The following is a 20,796-nucleotide window of genomic DNA, read 5'->3' on the forward strand; positions in this document are numbered from 1 at the left end:
TTCAAGTTTCGTTCTCACTCTCTTCACTTCTTCTTATCTTCCTTCCTTCCTTCCGTTCTCTCTCAGATTCAGGCTCAATAACTGGGAATAATATACACGTCTGACGGCTGAAGGATGATGTGAAAGCAGCACCAGGAAACCGCAGCCGTATTCAAACTAACCGGCCTCCACATCAAATGCGTTTATCCAACACTTCATCTCTGACAAATCAGCCGATCAACATCATGCGTCACATTTTTCTTCACTTAACACTGAGGTTAGAATAATAGAATCACAATCACAATCAAAACACAGCATGTGTCACACGGGTCTGAGCTTTACTCAGCTTGAACTTGCACAAGGAAAACACTGTGTGTTATGACATTAGATATTCTATGAATATTATTTGATGTATTTCAGATATCTTTTGTTTCTGTTATCATGCAACAGCTTTTATTTTGGATTAATTCAAAATTTTCTTTATCTCATTACTTAAAAGCTTCTGACAGAAAGCAACATGCCAACGGTCGAGATCAGACCCATCAACAACCATGAATCCAAAAGCTTTATAAGACATAATATTGATAGAGATATCATTTAGCTTTTATCAAATTGAACTTGCATGATACTAAAGTGATAAAAAAAGGATAAATGTCCTCTGGACTATGGATAAAAGATGTAAGTGTGCTCAGATGCATTGTTTAACTTTATTAATGCTTCGTTGCATTCTGTATGACTTCAAATACCCAATAAAAAGATCTTGAGAAAAGTGATAAAAACAATAAGAGATGAGATATGAGTTTATTGCTCACTGAACAGTTACAAGTGTTAACGAAAAAGCTGCTTTATGCAAATCAGAGACCTGCAGGATCTGGTGATTTGACACATGCAGATACAAGATAAACACGTTGGTACATACAAGCTCGTACCTGTCGTAACCACACACGCCATTAAATCCATTTATTTCCTTCCTACCTGTCAGGCAGAGTCCAAAGATGGTGAGAAGAACCAGGATGTAGAGGGAAACAATGGCGTATTTGATGGCTGAGAGCGAGTTGAGGTGACCGCAGCACTGGTCCTGCTTCCTGCGACGCTTTCCAGAACCTGACCAGAACAGGAGGAAACGTCAGAATCAAAACAGGAGGAGAAGTTGAAATACAGGTGCAAGTATGTTAGGACTTTTCTGTTCAACAAAACCATTCATATGAAAGTGAATTAATTTGTGGGTGAAACTTTATATACGTGAGGTGAGTAAGTTGCTTATAAAAAGGGTTTTCACGTGTCTGAGGGAGTTTGAAAACAACCCAGACACTGTTTCCAGGTATTTCCTTCGTCTTGAGCTAAAAAATACGAGAATGAGCTCAGACTGGTGGTTGTAGCCACACAAATAACTCCAAGGTTTTCAGGATAAACCCTGAAATGTGTTGGTATGATGACATACAGCCCTGAAGAAATCCAAGGGGACGATCATGCATCAAACATCGCAGACTCCAATACACAGAATAACACAGCAGTATAATGCGTTTCTTTTAAAACGGTCACACTCTTAAATTCAAAGTATGAATTTTGTACGATAAATAACTGCACATATTTGGCAAATCTCAGTCGTGAATCATTGTTAAAAGAGAAATGGTTTAGACATTAGTGCCTCGAGGCCAACAACATACATTACGACACATGCGCACGTACGTATATGCACGGATGAAATTACACAATGCAACACACTCACTGTGGAGCCATGACTATAATTCATGTCATCACTTAACACGGCTCTCAGGGTCAAACAGATGTTTGAGAATCAGTCTTGATAGAAGTGACACTAGACTGTTATGATGGACGTGGTATTTCCTTTGCGTGTGTGTGTGTGTGTGTGTGTGTTGCAGGGATTAGGCTGCTGATGTTGAGGGAACTTTCTCATCAGGTCAAGAGGATGAAGTGATTTCGGAGTCACATCCTTAGCTTTTTGGAACAAGAACGAGATTTTACTTTCGAAATGTTTTCAGACGTCACCAGTAATGTTCGAGAAATATTCATCCTCAACATATTAAAGAAATAAATGTCTGCTTTGCTTAAGTATCGTATCAGTTCCCTTTGGTTTCTTCTTTTCCTTTACTACCACCTGAAATTCACAATTAGCGATATTTGGAGCAAGAAGTCCTCGATTTCTGAATTAAACTAGGTTTTTAATTTGGCAAAAAGTCAGTATGGTCATACAAGTAGAGTATGACAAGTAGAAAACATTGGAATAAAGTAGTTGCATTCGTTGCGGCATTGCAGGATTTGCCAAGTTAGCCCTTAGAAACATTTGCATTTATATATATATATATAACCCAGAGTTCTGTGACTGAAACTGTCAGCATTGAGATGAACTAAGTGGAAAGAAGAGAAGCTGGTTACATTCGGACAGGTGTCTCTGGGGAGTCACTGTGGCCGTGTGACAAGATGATTATGATGAATATGAAAACTCACCGAGATCTAATGAGGTTTTAATGAGATTCTTTCTTTCTGCGAACACACGAGCGATGTTGGCGTCTGACTTTTAAATATAAACAGTGATTTTTGCCGAGCGGCCTCCCAACAGCATGGTTTCATTTGGACCATGACAATCTGTCAGTGAACACTGGTGGAGTCTTGCTGACACACACACACACACACACACACACACACACACACACACACACACACACACACACACACACACACACACACACACACACACACACACACACACACACACACCACACACACACACACTCCACCAATGTAAGACAAACACAGCTGGCTCAGATGTATGTGTGTGTGTGTGTGTGTGTGTGTGTGTGTGTGTGTGTGTGTGTGTGTGTGTGTGTGTGTGTGTGTGTGTCACATGGTTGGAATGTATAGGAACAGAAATGTCACTCCGAGCTGGTCGACCGCTTAAATTGGACTCAAAACACACACACACACACACACACACACACACACACACACTCATGACAAACAGACAAAACCAGTTTAGCTGTGAAGACAATGATGGAACCAACCTGGCCCAGTCCCTAACAGCATTTTGTCAGAGATATGATAAACCGAGCCTCGGGTTGAGGAGCGAGCTGTCATAACCCGGGGGGCCCCTTCAGCACCAGGAGAGTACTGCATGAAATATGAAACGCCACTTGAACATGATTTATTGTTTAGGATTCGGAACCCACAGGAATCTTCACACATGTATGGAGAGGTGCAAAGGTCCCATGAAGAATGTCCTTATTTGGACGTGTAAGAAAGTTGGGGATTGCACCTTGCAAGGAAGATGACCTTCGTGATTGGGTGGCACTGCACAGTCGTCTTCTCATATCGATTTACACCACTGGGATGATGTAAAACAGAGGAAATCAGACATTTCTTACATTTGTCGATGCTGGAATTACAAGAATGTTGGGCGTCTTTGTTTGAGTTCAACAACTCCGGCCTTTTAAAAATGTTTTCTATTATCTTCAACTTATTGTTTCACTTATAGACTTTAAATAAAGATGGACGACGCATCTCAGCTTCCTTCCCCCTCTCCAGTAATGAAGCCATCTTGCGCTTTTGGAGCCAGAGTAAGGACCCGCCCACACACATTCTTGACCAATCGTGAATCAGTCTCAGCTGTCAATCATGCTGTTTCACCCACGTTTTTATGCCATCAAATAACTAAAATGAACACGTGAGCATATTCTATTCCATGTCCCATTCACTAACTAGGGTTCAAGACCTATTTTGCAGCCAGCCACCAGGGGGCGCTCAAGGTGCTTTGGCTTCACATCACGTTGCCCATTTTTAGATTCAGTCCATGGTTTCACTGCTAAAAGCTTTTCCTGCAAGATACTTGAGAAAAGCCAAGTAACGATTGTTCTAAATGCATAAATACAACCCAGTGAAAATAAGAAGACAGAACCATGTTCAGTGACACAGTGACAGTCGTCTCCAGCTGGAATAAGAGGCACAGTATTTGTCAAGTAACTGTAAATACATTTGGGGATTTCCTTACTGCTCCGTGAGTCACGTCTGTCCGCTGAGGGTGTTGTCGACATCTTGCACCGTTTGGACAAAGAATCCAATAATCATTAGAGTCGAGGATTATCCGGCTTGGAGGATTATCTTACCAGTAAACTTGGAGGAGCCACCGACAAAGTTTGACCCATTTGAACACTGGGTTGGTTTCCAGCAGTTCCAGTGTGAGTCAGGTGCTGGCGAAGTCTGTGCATCCGACCGTCTCTGGTGAGTTTTGTGGATTTACAAGGGGCAGAGCATTGTTCCTCCAACTCCGTCTTTCCAAATGAAAGACACATGGTGCTTGGCAACTTCACCAGATTCCATAAAAAAGTCCGGGCACTGTCCCTGTTATTGACGAGTTATGGTGACATTAGTGTGCACAGCTTAGCCCCCCCCCACCCTGCAACAACAACTATACTTCACCTATGTTTGACATATCCTGAATTTTAATGTGCCGTTATGATTATGATGCACAAGTCAGACCACGGTGAGCTTAGTGGTTAGTGGTGTTGTCCAGGATGGAACTTTCTTTGTTTTCCTCGTCTCCGCTGCATCTCCCATGAACCCAGCTGCTCCGCGGAGGGGGGGGGGAATATCTCCTCTAATTGTCCGAGGTGTGAAAATGTCCTAGGATTAGTGAAGTTGGACGTGGACAGTCTTTTTCTGATGTGTGAGGGGCATCGTCCAAGTTCCATTAAAACGTCAACAAGTTCTCCAGTTGTGTGTGTTCGCTAAGTCTTTCCCACCAAACTCGCCGAGCCGGGGGTCGAAACCCGAGAACGACAAGCGGTCAACTGTGGATTCGTTCAGCTGCACCGACACGCACGTACACGGGCGCACGCACACACACACACACACACACACACACACACACACACACACACACACACACACACACACACACAGATGTTGCTCCTGGACATTCCATAGATGATCATAGTGAGAGAGCGAATGCCAAGCCTCTATGTGTGTGTGTGTGTGTGTGTGTGTGTAGTGTATATAGGTGTTTGTGTACTTGAATAAAATGCTCAGTTAAAAGTCCCTTTCTGAAGATTTATCAATATCTGTGTCCGTCTCATTTCTGCTTCTTACCTTCGTCACACAGGTTGAGTTTGGACAAGCTGTGTCCATCGTAGGCCTCTTCGTACATGGAGCCGTTTTCTCTCTCCTCATATGTGCTCAGGTACATGGCCTTGTTCTCCATCTCCGCCCTAAATGAACAGGGAAGACACAGCGTGAACCTCACAATGTCTCATTCATGACAAAAGACACGTCTCCTCAACTATATCAAATCTCTCAGTACATACGTGTAGTACGAACAGGGCAATTGTGGCAATGTGGTCTAAATACAGTACAAGACACATACTTTACTATCACACCTATTCATACACTGTCGCCGCCAGGGTCTTGCCCAAAGACACTTTGGTTCGTGGACGACCCGCTCTACCTCTTATTTTCCTCAGCACCAATTTGAGACCTGATGAACAAGGACAGTTCTGGAAGGCGACGACATTTAGCCCAGTCCTCAACATGTAGGTCATGTTTTGGGTAAGAGGTTGGTAAAGTACTAAGTCTGTGGTCGGTTAAGGATTTATCTGTTATCTGTGAGGGTCCTCATACGTGCAGAAGTTCAAATACATGTGTTTTTGCATCGCTGCCTTTTACTGCTGTGAATCCGCTGAGGGAGCTTTGACTGGATCAGCTGCACTGCAACACACACAAACACACACACAAAGACACACACACACACACATGCACACACAAAGATGGAGATCCAAGCTAAACAAACAGAAGGAAATCCCTCTGGTGTGAGGATTGTGGCCATCGTCCCTACACCAGCGTTGTGTGATTTGTTTCTCTCTGCCAACAGATTTGGACGTGGTTTGTGATTTTGCCGCATTAAGAAATGTGGAAAGTGTTGGGTCACGGGCCATGAACCAGAAATTCCCCCTCCATAACAACGGGGCCGTGTGCCACAGTGTGGAAGACGCGTTGGCTTCTCTTATAATACAAACCAAACTCCACATCATTAGGCCTGTCAACAGCACTTTTTGGAGACCACATTTCCCATGGTAGTGTTTGAATGGCAGCCCGAATGGACAACTCTCTGCCAGTGGTGTAAATCTGCATCAAACAACAGACATCTCGTCTTATCTGCCCTTATCGCAGCGTATCTCCAGGTTGCCCAGGGTCAGATGGGATATAAAACCCCTCTGCTGTGTTCTGCAGGGTTTGACCCGGGGTCTCCTCCCCTGCTAAATGTGCCTGGAATACCTTCAGAGGGAGTCTTCAAAGGCCCAAACCGAAGTAACTGCACGGGTCAATTCAGCTCCAGACTTCTCTCAGATGTCCGGGCTTTTCATCCTGACCCTTAAAGTGGGCACAGACTGCAGGAGGAGTGAGGATTATGCTGCCTTCACATCATATAAGATGTTAGAGATGAGAAAGATTCACTAATGTTAAAACAAAAACACATTGTGTACTTCTAAATGTTTGTTTTGTTCTGTTGATTGACAATTAAACACTAGATTCATTGAATGTAGGTTTAATTACTTGAATCCTCCAAGATCTGGAATCTAGCAAAACATCTAACAGGAATTTCTCCTGATGCATTTCAGGTAGAGTACTGAAATGACCCTTCCAGCCCTTATCTTAGACTTTGGGGTTGTGGGAGTCGCAGTTTGAAAGAGATGGGCTGCAGCACCTTGCCGCCCAAGTGAAATTGTGCACATCTCAATTTAATCTCACACTTAAAATCGATTAAATCTGCTAAGAGGAGAAAGTCAGCCAATGCACACTTGCAGATATCGATATCCGGTGACACTTTTCTCACGTTTGACTCATGAAAACACAACAAACTGCAGCTCCAGAACCAGAAACTTGACCTAAAGCAGCTGTGATGTGTGCGTCTCAGGTGTTTAACAGAACTACGGAGACGTGGAGACTGAAGCACGCTTTGACAGATAGAGCTGTGGCAGGATTCCAACTTGTCCTGCTGTCGAGTCCCGGGGCCAAAGAGACGCATAAATCCCACGGAAACATTTCCTGAGAGAGAGGAGAGAGTCTCAGGAGTCACTTATCATCACGAGCAGTGGATCCACCTCCAACACGTGGCTGACAGCCTCATCCAGCAGGTGCAGCCGGTGATGAGTCGCTGTTTGAGAGTCTGGCGCACAAACTACGATGTAGGTCAACGTTTATTTACAAGCAGATTGAATTTCGCATCTTTATTTGTAGAGAATTTAACCGGTAACGAATCGCCACCAGTTTCCCCCATTTACTGCTTTTTCTTCACATAACCTCGCCGAGTCGACCACGTTTGCTCTCCTGGTTTGCACAGGGTTTCCCACGCCACGCACGGTGCAAACCAAATATGAGTTAAGAACAAATAGATGAGACTCATGACACAGGACGTCTCCGAGGGGTAAAATTGAATCCGCCGCAGTCGGCATTTTGTGGGTGTTTAAACTCGCACAAGCCCCGGTGGCAGATCTGTGGGTGTTTGACAAAGTCGTTAAAAAGTGCTCAGTCTAGACTTTCTCATTACGGAGGGGACGGAGGGGTCAGTTTGACATTTAGACCGAAAGCTGGGCAGGAACCATTCGGGCTGCTAGGAGATCCCACCAAATAACCCTCCATATCCCCCCCTCCCCCCGAATGTGTGTGTTTGTGTGTGTGTGTGTGTGGTTGTGTCTACACTGTGTGTGTGTGTGCATTCATGAGGTGAGTTATCTTCTAATTACACGGAGTTTGGTGGGATATAACGCTCTTTCATCACGCACTCGGTTGGTCCCCCGCTACCCGGTGCCAGCGGAGGGACGGTGGGAACGAGGAGCAGCTTCAACTTCACAAAGCAATGAGTCACCGCCTGCTCTCGTTATCTACACAACCGTGAACGAGATAATAGAAACGCACGTGAGAGAATGAGAAAATTGGATTTAAGCAGGAAAAATAAAATCACATGTAGATTTTATATTGTATGTTGTGTGATTTAAAGGGCTTGTTCACTCAAAAACACGAAGTTCGGTTAAGTTTTCATGTTTCCATTAAGTTTGGTTTAATTTAGTTTTTTGCACCATGGGAGGAGGAAGTGGAGATTCAAGCCCAAACATCCACGTGCCTGATATTTGCATTAAGAGCCGTGAACGTCTGTGCACTGACCACATGGGTCTTTTTCACTCATCCGTGTTTGCATCTGAAAAAACAGCGAAGAATTTAATGCAGAATATCAGCTGTTACTCATAGCGCTGGATTCACTTTAACCAGATTTAAATGGGACTGAACTCTTACTGGAAGTGGATTTTTCTTCTTCCTTCATCCCTCAAAAGACTGGAGGCTTTCCTTCGCAGAGCTCCGTCCAAAAACTACAAACAGCTCAAGAGCCAACGGGACCGCGAGCCAAGAAGAGTCAAAGCTGCACGAGAGACAAAGTCCAATCAACTATGTGTCACATCTGACACATCTGGCTTTGGAAGATCATTGAAAACTCTCATATTGGCAAATGTGTTGAAACATCTGTATCAGTCAGCACTGGAATAAAGTCGACAACGAGTCAACTGAGTCTTGTTCTCGTGATCGTTATCCAAGTTCCTGCAGGTTTCAACAAGTTCGATTTGAGAGCTTTTTAAAGACACTAAGATAAGAAGGATTATCAGAGTCCAAGAATTACTTACAAGTTCTTATAATCAAAGATAAGGTGAAGTAGCCCAGTAGAGAACAAACCTTGAAGCGATACGCTACCTCTCAGACAACTGGTGTTTGTTGACCATCGGTTATCAGATCCATGTTGATCTTGTTTGTAGTTTTATTACAGTGAGATAGTATCTGTGTATTAGAGAAAGAACTACAACACATGGACGCATGACAAACTATGCTGCAAAACATTTCCCTTAAAGAAATAAACAAATTTTAAAGTGCAACAAAAAGTAGTGTTTGAACTTTAACATAGTTTAATGTGTTTATGACTTTTTAAGGGTTAAATTTAAGATTATACCCTGTGGATTTGTGGCATTATCGCGAAAGCCGTAGTTTTATCAAAGAGAATCCTGCAGTTTTCATCATCGTTAAGGAGAGAAGACCTAAAACACACACTGCTACGAATGTATTTTGAAGAATGGTCTGGGAAGGAAAATGACATCGGTGGTAGACTCAGCGTCACATCTTCACTCAGCTGACTGTTTTACGACCTTGTCTCTTTAAACTGTAAAAAAAGTTTTGCTGGTAGCAGTTGTGGAGACGCTGGAGATTCACTCAGCGAGAGAAGGAAACAATTATCTCGTCATGTGTCACCGAGTCCTAAAGATCTGCCCCCAACCGAGCATCCGACTGTCTGCCAGGTCAGAGGGAAGCAGCGCGTGTGTGGTCTCCGCTGAAAATATGACATTTGAACAACAACGCTGTGCAGAACAGGCTGTGAAGACACAACGTTGGCTGTGTACTGGGTAGAAAACTGTCTCAAAGGTTTGTTAAGAAGTCACAAGTTAATGTCTGACACATGCAGGCTCACTGACCTGGTGTCTTTTACCCTGTTATTGCCCATTTACAATAAAAACTCTAATTATGTCAGAGTCTTACATCTCATTATTGACCCATAAAAGCTCACAAGTGGGTTTTTTACGGCCTCTAAACTTGGCTTAGTTTCAGCATCTCTCTGTCTATACATAGCAAACATCCCATGTCATCGCTCAGTCATCCATGTGCGACATTAACCCATTTCTCTCCCGGTTGATTAAACGCAGAGATTAAAGGCTCCTTCACCCGTGACCGCTGAAACACAAAGCGGCAAATTTTCTGCGGATGAGTTCCATTAAATGTGCATTTCCTGTTCTTTTTACTACGACAGCCCAGTGGCGCCGCTCCAATAAGTGACACGCAGATAAAATTCAACCTAACTGGAAGGAAAATGAACACATGTCAAACCAGTGTGTCACCAGAAAAGGTCAAAACGTGTGTGACCCCCCAACAATAAACCATGTGGTGCTTTTACACTGATGGCTCCTGCTGGGTTTTTACAAGTGCTGCACAAACCTGTTCACACTCAATAGATCAGGGTGTTAATCACTTCACTCATTCTTAGCAAATGCATCTGTCTATGCAACTGTTTTTATATATATTAATAACGATGAAATATTAATAATAATAGTAAATAGTCCATTATTCAGCACAGAATTATGATCAATGTTATGATCCACTCTTCACCACTAAACAGGTGCACGTTCAGTCACACGCACAGTGCACGTTTAAACACGTTGTAAGCACAAAACAGCCACATGAGTTCTCCTCTCTCACCTTGTCTGCTGTCAAATGGATGAGGAATTCAAAAGTAAATAAAAAAAAAATCACAGCTCCACGTTTCTCATAATTTCCCCCCAGAAGAAGTTTGGTCTGTTCGCTGCACCTCCAGCTTCCTCCTGCTCCTCCAGTCGTGCAGCTGTCACACAGTCATTTACACCCAGAGACACAGAGACACAGAGACACAGAGACACTGAGACACAGAGACACTGAGACACAGAGACACTGAGACCGAAGCTGCACCAGAGTCTGTGAGAGTCCTGCAGCTCCGCAGTGAGGAGCCCACTCACACATTTGGAGTAATATACCCACAACACCGTCATGTGACCATCACAGATCTGCAGCTGAGGATCGTTCATGTGTTGCAGAGCAGCTGCAGAACAAGCCGAGAGGAAACCTGAGGAACATCTGAGCCGCCTTTGCTCCGGCGGCGCCCCCTGGTGGCTCAACCCCACTGAATACAGTAAAGAGACACTGCTCACTCTTAAATGTGTTTATTTAGATGTTAAATAAACTATATGAGATAAATTAATGATGGTTTTGATATTAATTTATTACCCAATTTATTTATTTTTTAAATCTGGTACTCCATCCAGTATTTTTTTTTATTTCAACCATTGTTTGTAGTATATTTGTTTTTTCTTTATTTGATTTGAATTAAAAGTGGTTTAATTTGTCATTGAATTATATTAATGTGACATGAGTCTCGGTTTGCTCTGCACAGATACTGTCGGTACTTTTTACTTTCATACTTTGTGTACATTTAAGGAGCCTGTACTTTTATACTTCTACTTGAGCAAAGAGGTAGAATCAAAACGTATACTTTTACTTACTTGAGTCATATTTGTATTTCTACCTGAGTGAAGAACGTGTGTACTAAGTGTTTGCACTGGATATGTCACTATTACAGATTTTCGGAAAGGACCTGAAGGCATCATGAGCAACGGTGCCGCGGGAGTGCGCACGGAGGATGTGTCGAGAGCGCGCCTCCGTGGTGGGCGGAGCCTGTTGCAACATACCTGGACAGGTAAGAGGCGCCATTAAAATGTCATCATTAACAAAGACACAACTTGTGACTGAACTCAAACCTGGACCCGCGTGGTAAAGATGTGATTTCACAGCTGGAGTCTGGTGTGAGTGTTGTTGTCGAATAGAAATACACTGAACCGCTGGGTTACTGTAAACAACTGGGTGTGGTGACACTGTCTTTCACCAAACTCCATTCAAAATGCTGCTGTTTTTTAGCAGATGTACTTTATACGCACAGGTCCAAACACGTTTTATACCAGGAAACGCGTTTTGGAGTTTGTGCTTCAATTCGGCTTTAGTTTGTCCACGAGAAAACAAAGTTAAAACATGTCCAATAAGTTTTTACACTCATCTTTCAAGCATTGGTGATAAGGTGAGTAGTAGTAATAGTATTTAGATGAAGTAATGCTGGGTAACAATAAAAAGTTCTCTTCAGGTAATGATAATAAACTTTATAACTGTAACTGTAACTTATACATTTTCACATTATGATATATAGAAATGAGAAAAACTGATTTTATCATGTCAATGGACAAAAGAAGATCCGATCTAATGTCTTTAAGAAGTTTGTCCTCTTCAGTAACTCCACACAAATACTGTATTTTGAAAGACCTGATGAAGAGACGCTGTACTTCTACAAGACACCACAAGATGGTAGGATTACACCTTTGGATGGAGGACGACTGCAGCATGAACATTAGTCTGGTTTAATGATTAGAGTTCATTGCAGTATGTTCAAGATCTGCAGAGAGATATGAAAGAGGGAAAGAACATTTAATAAAGCTATAAAACACAGAAGAATACAATGATAATAATAATAAAACTTTACTTCTCTAGCACTTATCTGAACAAGGTTACAAGGTGCGTTCCAAAAAACCTGGTAATAAAACAACACAGAATGAAACAAAACACAAGATAAGAAAGATAACATAACTTGGCCAATCTCAGACTGCATTTTAGTTTTTATAAAGAAAGAAATAAGAACTCAGGTCCTGTATTATTGACTCTAATATAGAAAAACACCCCCCCACAGCCTCTGTGCCCGGTGTGATGACCACATATTGGATCTGAAGCCACTTTCAGGCCGAGAGAAAAAACAAACATCCGCCCGACCAAGTGGTTTCTAAGACACAGGTGGTAAAACCGTTTTCCTCTGATAGTGATATTGATGCGTTTCTGTTGACAACATGAAAAACCCTTTTTTTTATTTATCTGACCACTTCATAGCTTTGGACTTCTAAATAAATCTTCAGCTGTTGTGTATGAAATCAAGCTGGTGAAGCCCCCATTCACCTCACCTCCCTGGAGCTCAATAAAACCAGGAAGAAGAGCGGTGCAGGTGAAGAAGACGAGAGCATTTCAGGGAGGTTATCGTCGTCGCTTTGCAGTTAATCTTCACTTTGATTCAAACGGATCCATCTGGATTAAGTGTTAATCGTGAGTTAATAAGTTGCAGCTCAATAAAGAGAGGAATCCTCCACACAAGGAGCCACTTCTCCAGCCTGCGAGCTGCTGCATATTGCTTTTGTTTACAAGCCCTGGTTCGGTTGTAACAGGGCAGATTGAACATAAATGAAATGGTCCGGAGCAAATAAGACGAGCTGCATATACAGTCACTGAAGATATTGACCCGCTGGGAGCCCAGTTCGGGAGCTGTGTGGTTAAAGAGATTCTGTCCTCAAGCATCAAACCAATCTTACAGAAAACTGCAGGATTTTCTTCAACCTATTATCTCAAGTCGCAGCCCGTGTGTAAAGGTCGTCACTCTTTTCCGTGTCCGTTACCCTGCAGGGACCTCGTTACTGCCCCGGCCAATCACGCCTGTCCATTAATTAACACGGGAAATTACATTCTTATATTTATAACCCAATAAATCGACTGGCCTGCTGAAAAGGTCACATCAACAGCGTTCGCCCCAGAGCGGTGCAGCCCCGTGAGGAGCCGGGTGGGAGGAGAGCCGAGGCGACCGGAGGCAGGAGAGTTAGCAGAGTTTCTATAGCAGAACTTTTTTTTGTTTTTGACCTCTGAGCGTTGGAGTTGTTTGGCTTCACCTCGCTGCGGGAATCCTTCAGTGGTGCTTATGCTGTTTGTCACCGTGTTCAGCGGGTCGTCACGTTAATCTCTGGAAAATGGGTTTAGTCAGAGTAAGTAGGTGACACCACATGAGGAGGGGAATTTAATCCAGAGCGTCAAATATCAAGAGGATGTGATGTTTTTAATGTGTGAGGGTCCTCAACAGAAAACCGTCCTCGGCTCGTGAGCCCGGGGACAAGACACAGTCACAGGCTGCTGCAGAGGGACGTGTGCACTGCCGAGCTCAGATTCTACTCTGGTGAACTTCAGTAAGCAAACGATGCAGGATTTTAAATCAACACAGTTAAAGATTAGTGACACAACATATGAGAAATATAAACAAAATTAACTTTGCAGAATATTTGGTTTAATTTTTTTCCTGGAAGAAATTTATCCTGATAAATTAATCATTTAAGTCAATCATCAGATGAAAATGGAAACATTAAAGGAAACTCAAGTATTTTTTCAACTTTGGTTTTATCTTTGTAACTTTGATCATTGATTATTTTGGTCAAAGAATACAATTTCTAAAATACAGTTTGACAGACAAGAAGCATGAAAAAGAGTTTGTTAAAAATCCACCTAACGCTCTTACTCATAAATCAACAACATCTTGAGTTCAACTAATACGGAAAAGGCCAAACCTATGAAAATAAGAACCTGTAATATCTGTAAAACCTCTTTAAAAACGTGGGTTGAGCTTCAAGCAACACATGAACAGTGTGTTTCAGACGAGTGGCAGTGAAAGATGTCACCTGAGCTCACAGGCGCAGCTCTGGACGGCCCATTTTTCCTCTATTGATTTTAGCACGAGGCTCAGATGTCACTGTTCCTAACACTGTGTGTGTGTGTTGTTTACGCCTCCGTCTTGTCGGGTGTTGCTGATGTGGCTGCAGGGTGATGGACCTGTCAAAGCGAGTGTCGTTATGGACGGTGGAGGACGTGTTGGAGTGGGTGCAGGAGCAGTGTCCAGCCCATGTGAACACGCTGCAGAAAGCCATCATCAAACACTCTATCTCAGGTACAACACGTGCTAATGTGGTGATTCAGCCCTCGTTGCACTTTGGTTTACTTTATTTACGCCGGACACACGCTGTGTTTGTGAATGAATTTGCAGGCCGAGCGTTGCTGAGATTAAAGGAGCATCACCTGGAGCTTCTCGGGGTGGAAGCCGAGGAGCAGCAGCAGGAGATCCTGCAGGACCTCCTCCTCCTCCGAGTTCAGGAGGAAATCAATGAACTCACTGACATCTGCTCTGGTGAGGACGCCGAACGGCTTCGTCCTCGGGCCGCAGCAAACTGAGTAGAGAGTAGCTTTAAAGTATGATAACTCTGCACCGAGAAGGAAAAAGTACCAAGTGGTGGTGGAGTTTGAATTCACTCAAAATCCTAAAACTTTTGTTTATCTGTTCTTCCTCTCACTGTCAAAACCAATGACTGTTTATTAAGATGGACGCCAAAACATCCCCAATACGGCTGCTGCCATCTTGTGTTTGGACGTCACTCGGAGCTGGGAAACATCTTTACCCCGTTTTTATATCATCAGATAACTAATTCAAATCCAATTTGAAAGCACATAAGAAAACATAACATGTGATAACAACGACGGATAATGGGAACTTTTATTTATTTACCTTGACTTTTTGGTTTGGTCCATGTCCCATCCACTCACATGGAGGTGGGGTTGATGTCCTATACTGCAGCCAGCCACCAGGGGGCGAACCAGATGTTTTGGGGCGCTGTCATGTCGTCCATCTTTATAAACAGTCTACACACCATTTATTTTAAATCTAACATATATCATGAAAACACATTTTAAATGTTACCACCTTTCATTTCCAATCAACAAGGGACTCACGTGTTTTTCTTCTCTTCTTCTCTCCAGACTGTTTCTCTTCGTAGCAGAAGATAAATCTTCAGACAAGAAATGCTGCTTACATTTTTTTTTATTATTATTTTTTTATACATTTCCCTTCCATCCATTCATCCACGTGAAGGGAAGAGAAACGCAGGAGTGAAAGAAAACAGAGAGAAGGTGAAAGGAGAGAAGAATCAATGAGGAATGGAGAGACTGAAACCTATTTCCTGTACGAAATCCGACCTGTGCAGACGGATGAGATTAGTTTGGGTCTTTTTCTCAGAAACACTGACCATTAGTCTCTGTCTGTTTCTCTAAAGTGGAGTTTTTCCGTCCAACAAAGTCAAATACTGTATTTGATGTACTGAATATGGAAATCGTGCTTTCCAAAAAGCACGATTGCCAAAAATATCAGGACAAGAAACTGTCAGCAATGAAATCGGATGATACCTTTTAGTTAAATTGGAAGCGTCTAGTATTTCCATCCATTTTCTATACCACTTATCCTTATGAGGGCCGTGGGGGGAGTGGAGCCAACAATCCCAGCTGAGACAGGTCGCAAACTCCAAAGAGAAAGACTGAAGGCGAACTGGGAACCACTGTGGAGCTGGTATTTAGTTGAATTAAATCAAAACAAGGCCTGAAAATCATCAGGAAAAAGAGAAAATCCTTGTTCGTGTGTTGTGAGATGTGAAGAAATCAGAAGAGGAGAATGTCCGGTTGAAGCCAGCGTCGCTGTTGAAGGTTTTAGAAACGTTTCTGACCCGTGAGGTAAAATATAAAAGTTCGACGGAGCACTGGATTCTCATCTTCTGATTCTCATCTTGATTTTTGTCAAGTGTGCACGCTTTTACTTTCCTAATGAGAAAACCTGAAAAACACGTTTCTCTCTCCCAGCCACTGGGTTTACGATCCAGCTGCTGGTTTTTAACTCAACTATATTTATCCGTCCTAACACAATGCAAACAGTGCATTCTTTTTTATAGAGAAAATCCACTTATTTTCTTGGAGTTTATGCTCTTTTGTTTTTTTAGTGTCACCGTGAATCCTGTTTAAAACGGCTAAGCAGCGTGTACTGGGGAGAACTGATCATTTGTGAACGCCCATAATACAAGTGGTCCTAAAACTTTCAGACGCCATGATTCCCCGTTCCCTCTCTTTACGATGCTGTCCTCCTTTTAGTGTGTTATGGCATCAAAACTGCTGCATTTGTTGCTACATAAAAAAATGTTTTTTCATGGCACTGATACACTTTGGTCAGCTGAATTAAAAAAGTGCTGCTTTGGCAAAACAATCCCGCCTGCTGAGCTTTTTTCTTTTTTTCTGATCATCTGTCTCTTTGGCAGATCCTCTCACCGACTCCAGTTGTTCTACTTTAGTGCAATCATCACTCATTTGTTTGTCATCGCTCGGCTCTTACAGCTGCAGCCTCTCGTCGGCGCGGCGTCCGCTCGTTCCTCCGCAGCTCAGCTTCCTGTCGGGCTGGAGGGAGCTTCTCGCCGCGCGGAAGGATCCAGCTCTCCTTAAAAAACTAAAGGTCATAACAATAAAAACACGAGTGCGCGCTCGTGTGCGGCCCAGATCAGCGACAGCGGGTGATGGTGTTGGATGAACGAAGCCGTAAAGATGTGATCAAACTGCTTCACATCCACGGCGTCGGTCGTATTTCAGCCTGAGTGGGATCCAACAGTTGGGTCCAGCGCAATGTGAAGCGGCAGGTGATTCTGAGACTTTTTATAGAGTTCGATTGACTCTTGTGCACCAGTGAGGATACGACTGTTCCTCAGCAAACTATGGGATGTCTCTCTTTACAGTTAAGCGGCCAGCGAAGGTAGTTCCAAAAGAACGCCAAGCAAGAAAGCCCCTGTGTCCGGATCCATGATGTTGTTGGTTCTTTCTTGGCTCATGCATCCTTCCACCAAGTTTCATGAAAACGTGTTGAGTATCTTCTGCACAATCCTGCTGACAAACAAATAACTAAACAAACTGGAGTGACACTCAGTAGAGTTCACATCTCCTCCAGGGCCCAACAGTCTCCTCATGAAACCACATTTAAATTCACTAGATCCAGATTTTTATTCGGATCTTGCACCAAATTGCAAACTCATAAATATCAGGCCCATAAACATATACATTTTTTCATGTAGTCAAATCCCGTGAATCATTCTCTGAGAAATTGATAAAAACGTTGTAGACGTCCTATGCCGTCGTTAAACCAAAATACAATGTTTACGCTCCCTGGAAACATTTTGATAATTACATGCATGCACCCAGATTTTCTTAAACACACATGGAGGTGGAGAGAGAATGTGTGTTTACACTTATATACATGTTGCCAGGGTCCAAACTTCCTAGCAAGTGACCTTTTCTCTCCTTTCCTTCTGTTTCTGGGCCTGGTGTGTGTGTGTGTGTGTGTGTGTGTGTGTGTGTGTGTGTGTGTGTGTGTGTGTGTGTGTGTGTGTGTGTGTGTGTGTGTGTGTGTGTGTGTGTGTGTGTGTGTGTGTGTGTGTGTGTGTGTGTGTGTGTGTGTGTGTGTGACAGAGAGTGATTAATACCCCAGGAGATCGTGTGACATTTGATTTGGCGTGGCGTGGCTGGGGAGGCGCTTACTCAGCACCGGCGTAAATCCACCTCGCTGATGGAGTGAAGCGCTCGATGAAAAACACCAGTGACCCTGACGACGGAGCCAAAAAGAGCCTGATGCTGAAGACATAAAATGCTAATTCTGTTAATTTCAAGATGTGCAATGTTTCAGGGAATCTTAAGGGTTTACGACGAGAGAAAATAAACCTGCAGTTCTTGGCTTGAACATTATTTATCTAATGAGATATGCACATTGTATTTTTAGCATAAACAAAACAGTTTTTTTGCCTAATTTAATCTGTTTTAAATTTCCATATCCAAGTCTGAAAGATTATTCTTGACCTTGGAAACAGAAGCGAATAAAAGGGAATAAATCCTGGAAACTGCACGACGACAAGTAAATGGACCTTGAAGAGAGATTGCACTTTTCTTCACACTTGATTTGTTGATGCATCCCATTTAAAACACGTGTTTTTATGTTGGTTTATTTTCAGTTTCAGTTCCACGTGTATCGTCCCACATGGTCTGGAATCATTTGGCTGAGACTGACTCGTGATTGGTCGAGTGTGTGTCTCTACGGGACCTCGATGTTTCGCTCCTTCCTCCAAACCCTCGCTTCTAATGTGCAAGATGTCGTCCTTCGTATCCAGGATATATTTTAGCTAAATTTCTGAATAGTAGGAGACGTGTCGTCCATCTTTATTTACAGTCAATGGTCCTGTTTTCTTTCAGAGAGAAATCGTCCACGTACGATCACAGCCATGGAACATGTGTGTGTTTCCACTCTTAAGTCAAACCTGGCCGACGCTGCAGCTGTGATGGCGACCAGGCCTCCTGTGCCTCAAACAGTTGAGAGTCAGCAGAGAGCCTCCTCCTCCTCCTCCTCCTCCTCTTCCTCCTCTTCCTCCTCCTCCTCCTCAGTCCTTCAGCGTCCGCCAGCCGCAGCGGCCTCTGTGTCACTTTGTTGTGATTTATTCATAGCTGCACCACAGAGAGAAAGATCAATAGTTTCTGACAGAAAAATGAATTACTGTCAGGCCACTGCGGGGACGAGGGAAAGAGAGAAGTTCACCGCGAGTTCAGAGGAGACGTGAAAGTTGAGGAGGCCGAGCCAGAAACCCGCTGCTCGCGTCATCTAAAGCAACTTAAACACTCACATTATCAGCTCTAATTACGGCTGCCTGCGAGACCTAATATGTCACATTACGCTTCTTGTTACACCTTGAAAATCGGCTGCTGGCATCCAGCTTACTTTGAAGCGCTTGTTTTCCTCCGGGCTCGGTGGGAAACTGCTGCTGATAACGGGGATTAGAGAGTGATTTATTTGCATTTTGCATTCTTGGCTTGCGAGTTTGCAAATGTCAGCAAACGGGACGAGCAGCTAGCGGCGGTGGACTGAGGCGGCTGGCGAGCGAGCGGGACAGCGAACACAGCTACTGGCATCGTGAACCGTTACAGTGCATCGGCTGAATGGAAAACATCATCGTTTAAGAGCTTTCACACATTAAATACACAGCTTCTTATTGGTAAACGTTCATGAAAGAGTAGTTAACAACGTGATAGGAGCTGCCTCGTGTTCGCTAACACGGCTCAAAGCTACACGGACGTTACAAGATAAAAAGGTTATTTTTGAGTTCACTGCAGTCAGGATGTTAATTATAAAACCACTTTATTTGGAGGTAAAATCAAATGTGAATAGACCAGATATATTAGAGTATAACATAGAATAATAATGTCACTATTTTACCTTAATCTTAAGTCACATTCAAATATTATCTGTTCTTAAGGTGTCGATCCATAAAGAACCCAGTGTGTGCAGTGAAAACATAAGAAATGCACTGCTCTTATATGTTGGTGCTGCTCTGTCTTCCACGCTGGGAATTCACGGGATGAAAAAACACTTAGTGACAATTTGACGATAAAAGCTCCAACGTCCAGCCTCCTGGTGTCACCTGTTTGACTCGTATAGTTAAGACGCCAGGATTTGAAATGTTCCTGATCAGTGGTTTCTGATGCGTTCACTAAAACGTTGGAGGTGTTTTTCTGACTCGAATGCAGCAGCATCACATCCTCCTCTTCCTCTTCTTCACTCCATTTCCTCTGATACACTGAAGAAGATAAGTCAATTGATGTGAGAGGAAATAAATGGGCCATTTGTTGACCAAATTCATTTCCCCACTAAAGTACACTGACTGCCTTCTTCTTCTTCTTCTTCTTCTTCTTCTTCTTCTTCTTCTTCTTCTCTTCTTCTTCTTCTTCTTCTTCTTCTTCCTCCTCCTCCTCCTCCTCCCCTCCCCAACACACATGCACACGTTTGTGCTCGGTGAGGCCTCGTCTGCCAGAGGCACCGGTGAACAGGTGTGTTCCTGCTCATAAACGCAGCAGGAGCACCGACTCTGCTTTATATTGTGTTCTCTCTATTCTCCATCTCCCTCTCTCCTGCTTTTCTTACCCCTTCTGTCTGCTCCTCACCAAAAAAGCCCAAAAGCCCAAAAAGCTCCATCGACTTCTGTTTGAGTCCAACATTTTCAAACTGGCAGGAAATCAGGAGGTGACACAGAGGGAAAAAAAGCTGCAAGAGATGTAATTCACACCGTGTGATTAGATTGAACGTTTGCATCCATCACTGTCGACGCCTCTTCTCTCCTCTCTCCTCACCTGATGGGAAGCTTTGCCTGAACACTTTGCCTGGATGTGGACACTTTGCTGGTTGCACCTCGTTGATCAGCGGGGGAAATGAGGAGCCTCGGGGGGAGGGGGGGGAGAGCTTTGGGCCGTTGGACCGTCTTTCTTGTTTTCTGCTGTAATTTGATTGCTAAGACGCCATGTGGCAGAAATCCAGTGAGAATGTGGCTGGAAATATTAAATCACAGAGAGGATTTTTTTTTTTGAGCCATGGACCAACAAACAAAATCTATAAACCGCTGAAGGAGAAGGGGATTAGTAAAGTGATGCAGTAAAGTTTAGTAAAAT

The 20,796-nt window shown here is 43.3% G+C and overlaps 2 protein-coding genes across 2 annotated transcripts in view; one reads left to right on the top strand and one right to left on the bottom strand.

Moving 5' to 3' along the window:
• Positions 1 to 10,607, bottom strand: part of scara5 (scavenger receptor class A, member 5 (putative)) — a 52,829-nt gene extending 42,222 nt beyond the window's left edge. The window contains exons 1-3 of the mRNA XM_035143714.2: positions 10,279 to 10,607; positions 5,083 to 5,201; positions 955 to 1,083 (exon numbers count right to left, since the gene is read on the bottom strand). Of these exons, the coding sequence (XP_034999605.1) occupies positions 955 to 1,083; positions 5,083 to 5,194 (241 nt within the window). The 5' untranslated portion in view covers positions 5,195 to 5,201; positions 10,279 to 10,607. The remainder of the gene's footprint in view (positions 1 to 954; positions 1,084 to 5,082; positions 5,202 to 10,278) is intronic.
• A 631-nt stretch (positions 10,608 to 11,238) lies between these two features.
• Positions 11,239 to 15,351, top strand: LOC118099275 (sterile alpha motif domain-containing protein 12). Its single transcript, XM_035143715.2, has 4 exons — positions 11,239 to 11,308; positions 14,280 to 14,404; positions 14,501 to 14,641; positions 15,268 to 15,351. Exons 2-4 carry the CDS (start codon positions 14,284 to 14,286, stop codon positions 15,282 to 15,284), a joined length of 279 nt encoding a protein of 92 aa, XP_034999606.1. The 5' UTR covers positions 11,239 to 11,308; positions 14,280 to 14,283; the 3' UTR covers positions 15,285 to 15,351.
• Positions 15,352 to 20,796: the final 5,445 nt, after the last annotated feature.

Source organism: Hippoglossus stenolepis, chromosome 20 (assembly GCF_022539355.2).
Source record: "Hippoglossus stenolepis isolate QCI-W04-F060 chromosome 20, HSTE1.2, whole genome shotgun sequence".
Classification (NCBI taxonomy): domain Eukaryota; kingdom Metazoa; phylum Chordata; class Actinopteri; order Pleuronectiformes; family Pleuronectidae; genus Hippoglossus; species Hippoglossus stenolepis.

Bases quoted from the DNA above. Each gene is read 5' to 3' on its own strand.
- LOC118099275 (XM_035143715.2), top strand. From the start codon at position 14,284: ATGGACCTGTCAAAGCGAGTGTCGTTATGGACGGTGGAGGACGTGTTG. The intron at 14,405-14,500 runs GTACAACACGTG...ATGAATTTGCAG, and splicing joins CATCAAACACTCTATCTCAG to GCCGAGCGTTGCTGAGATTA.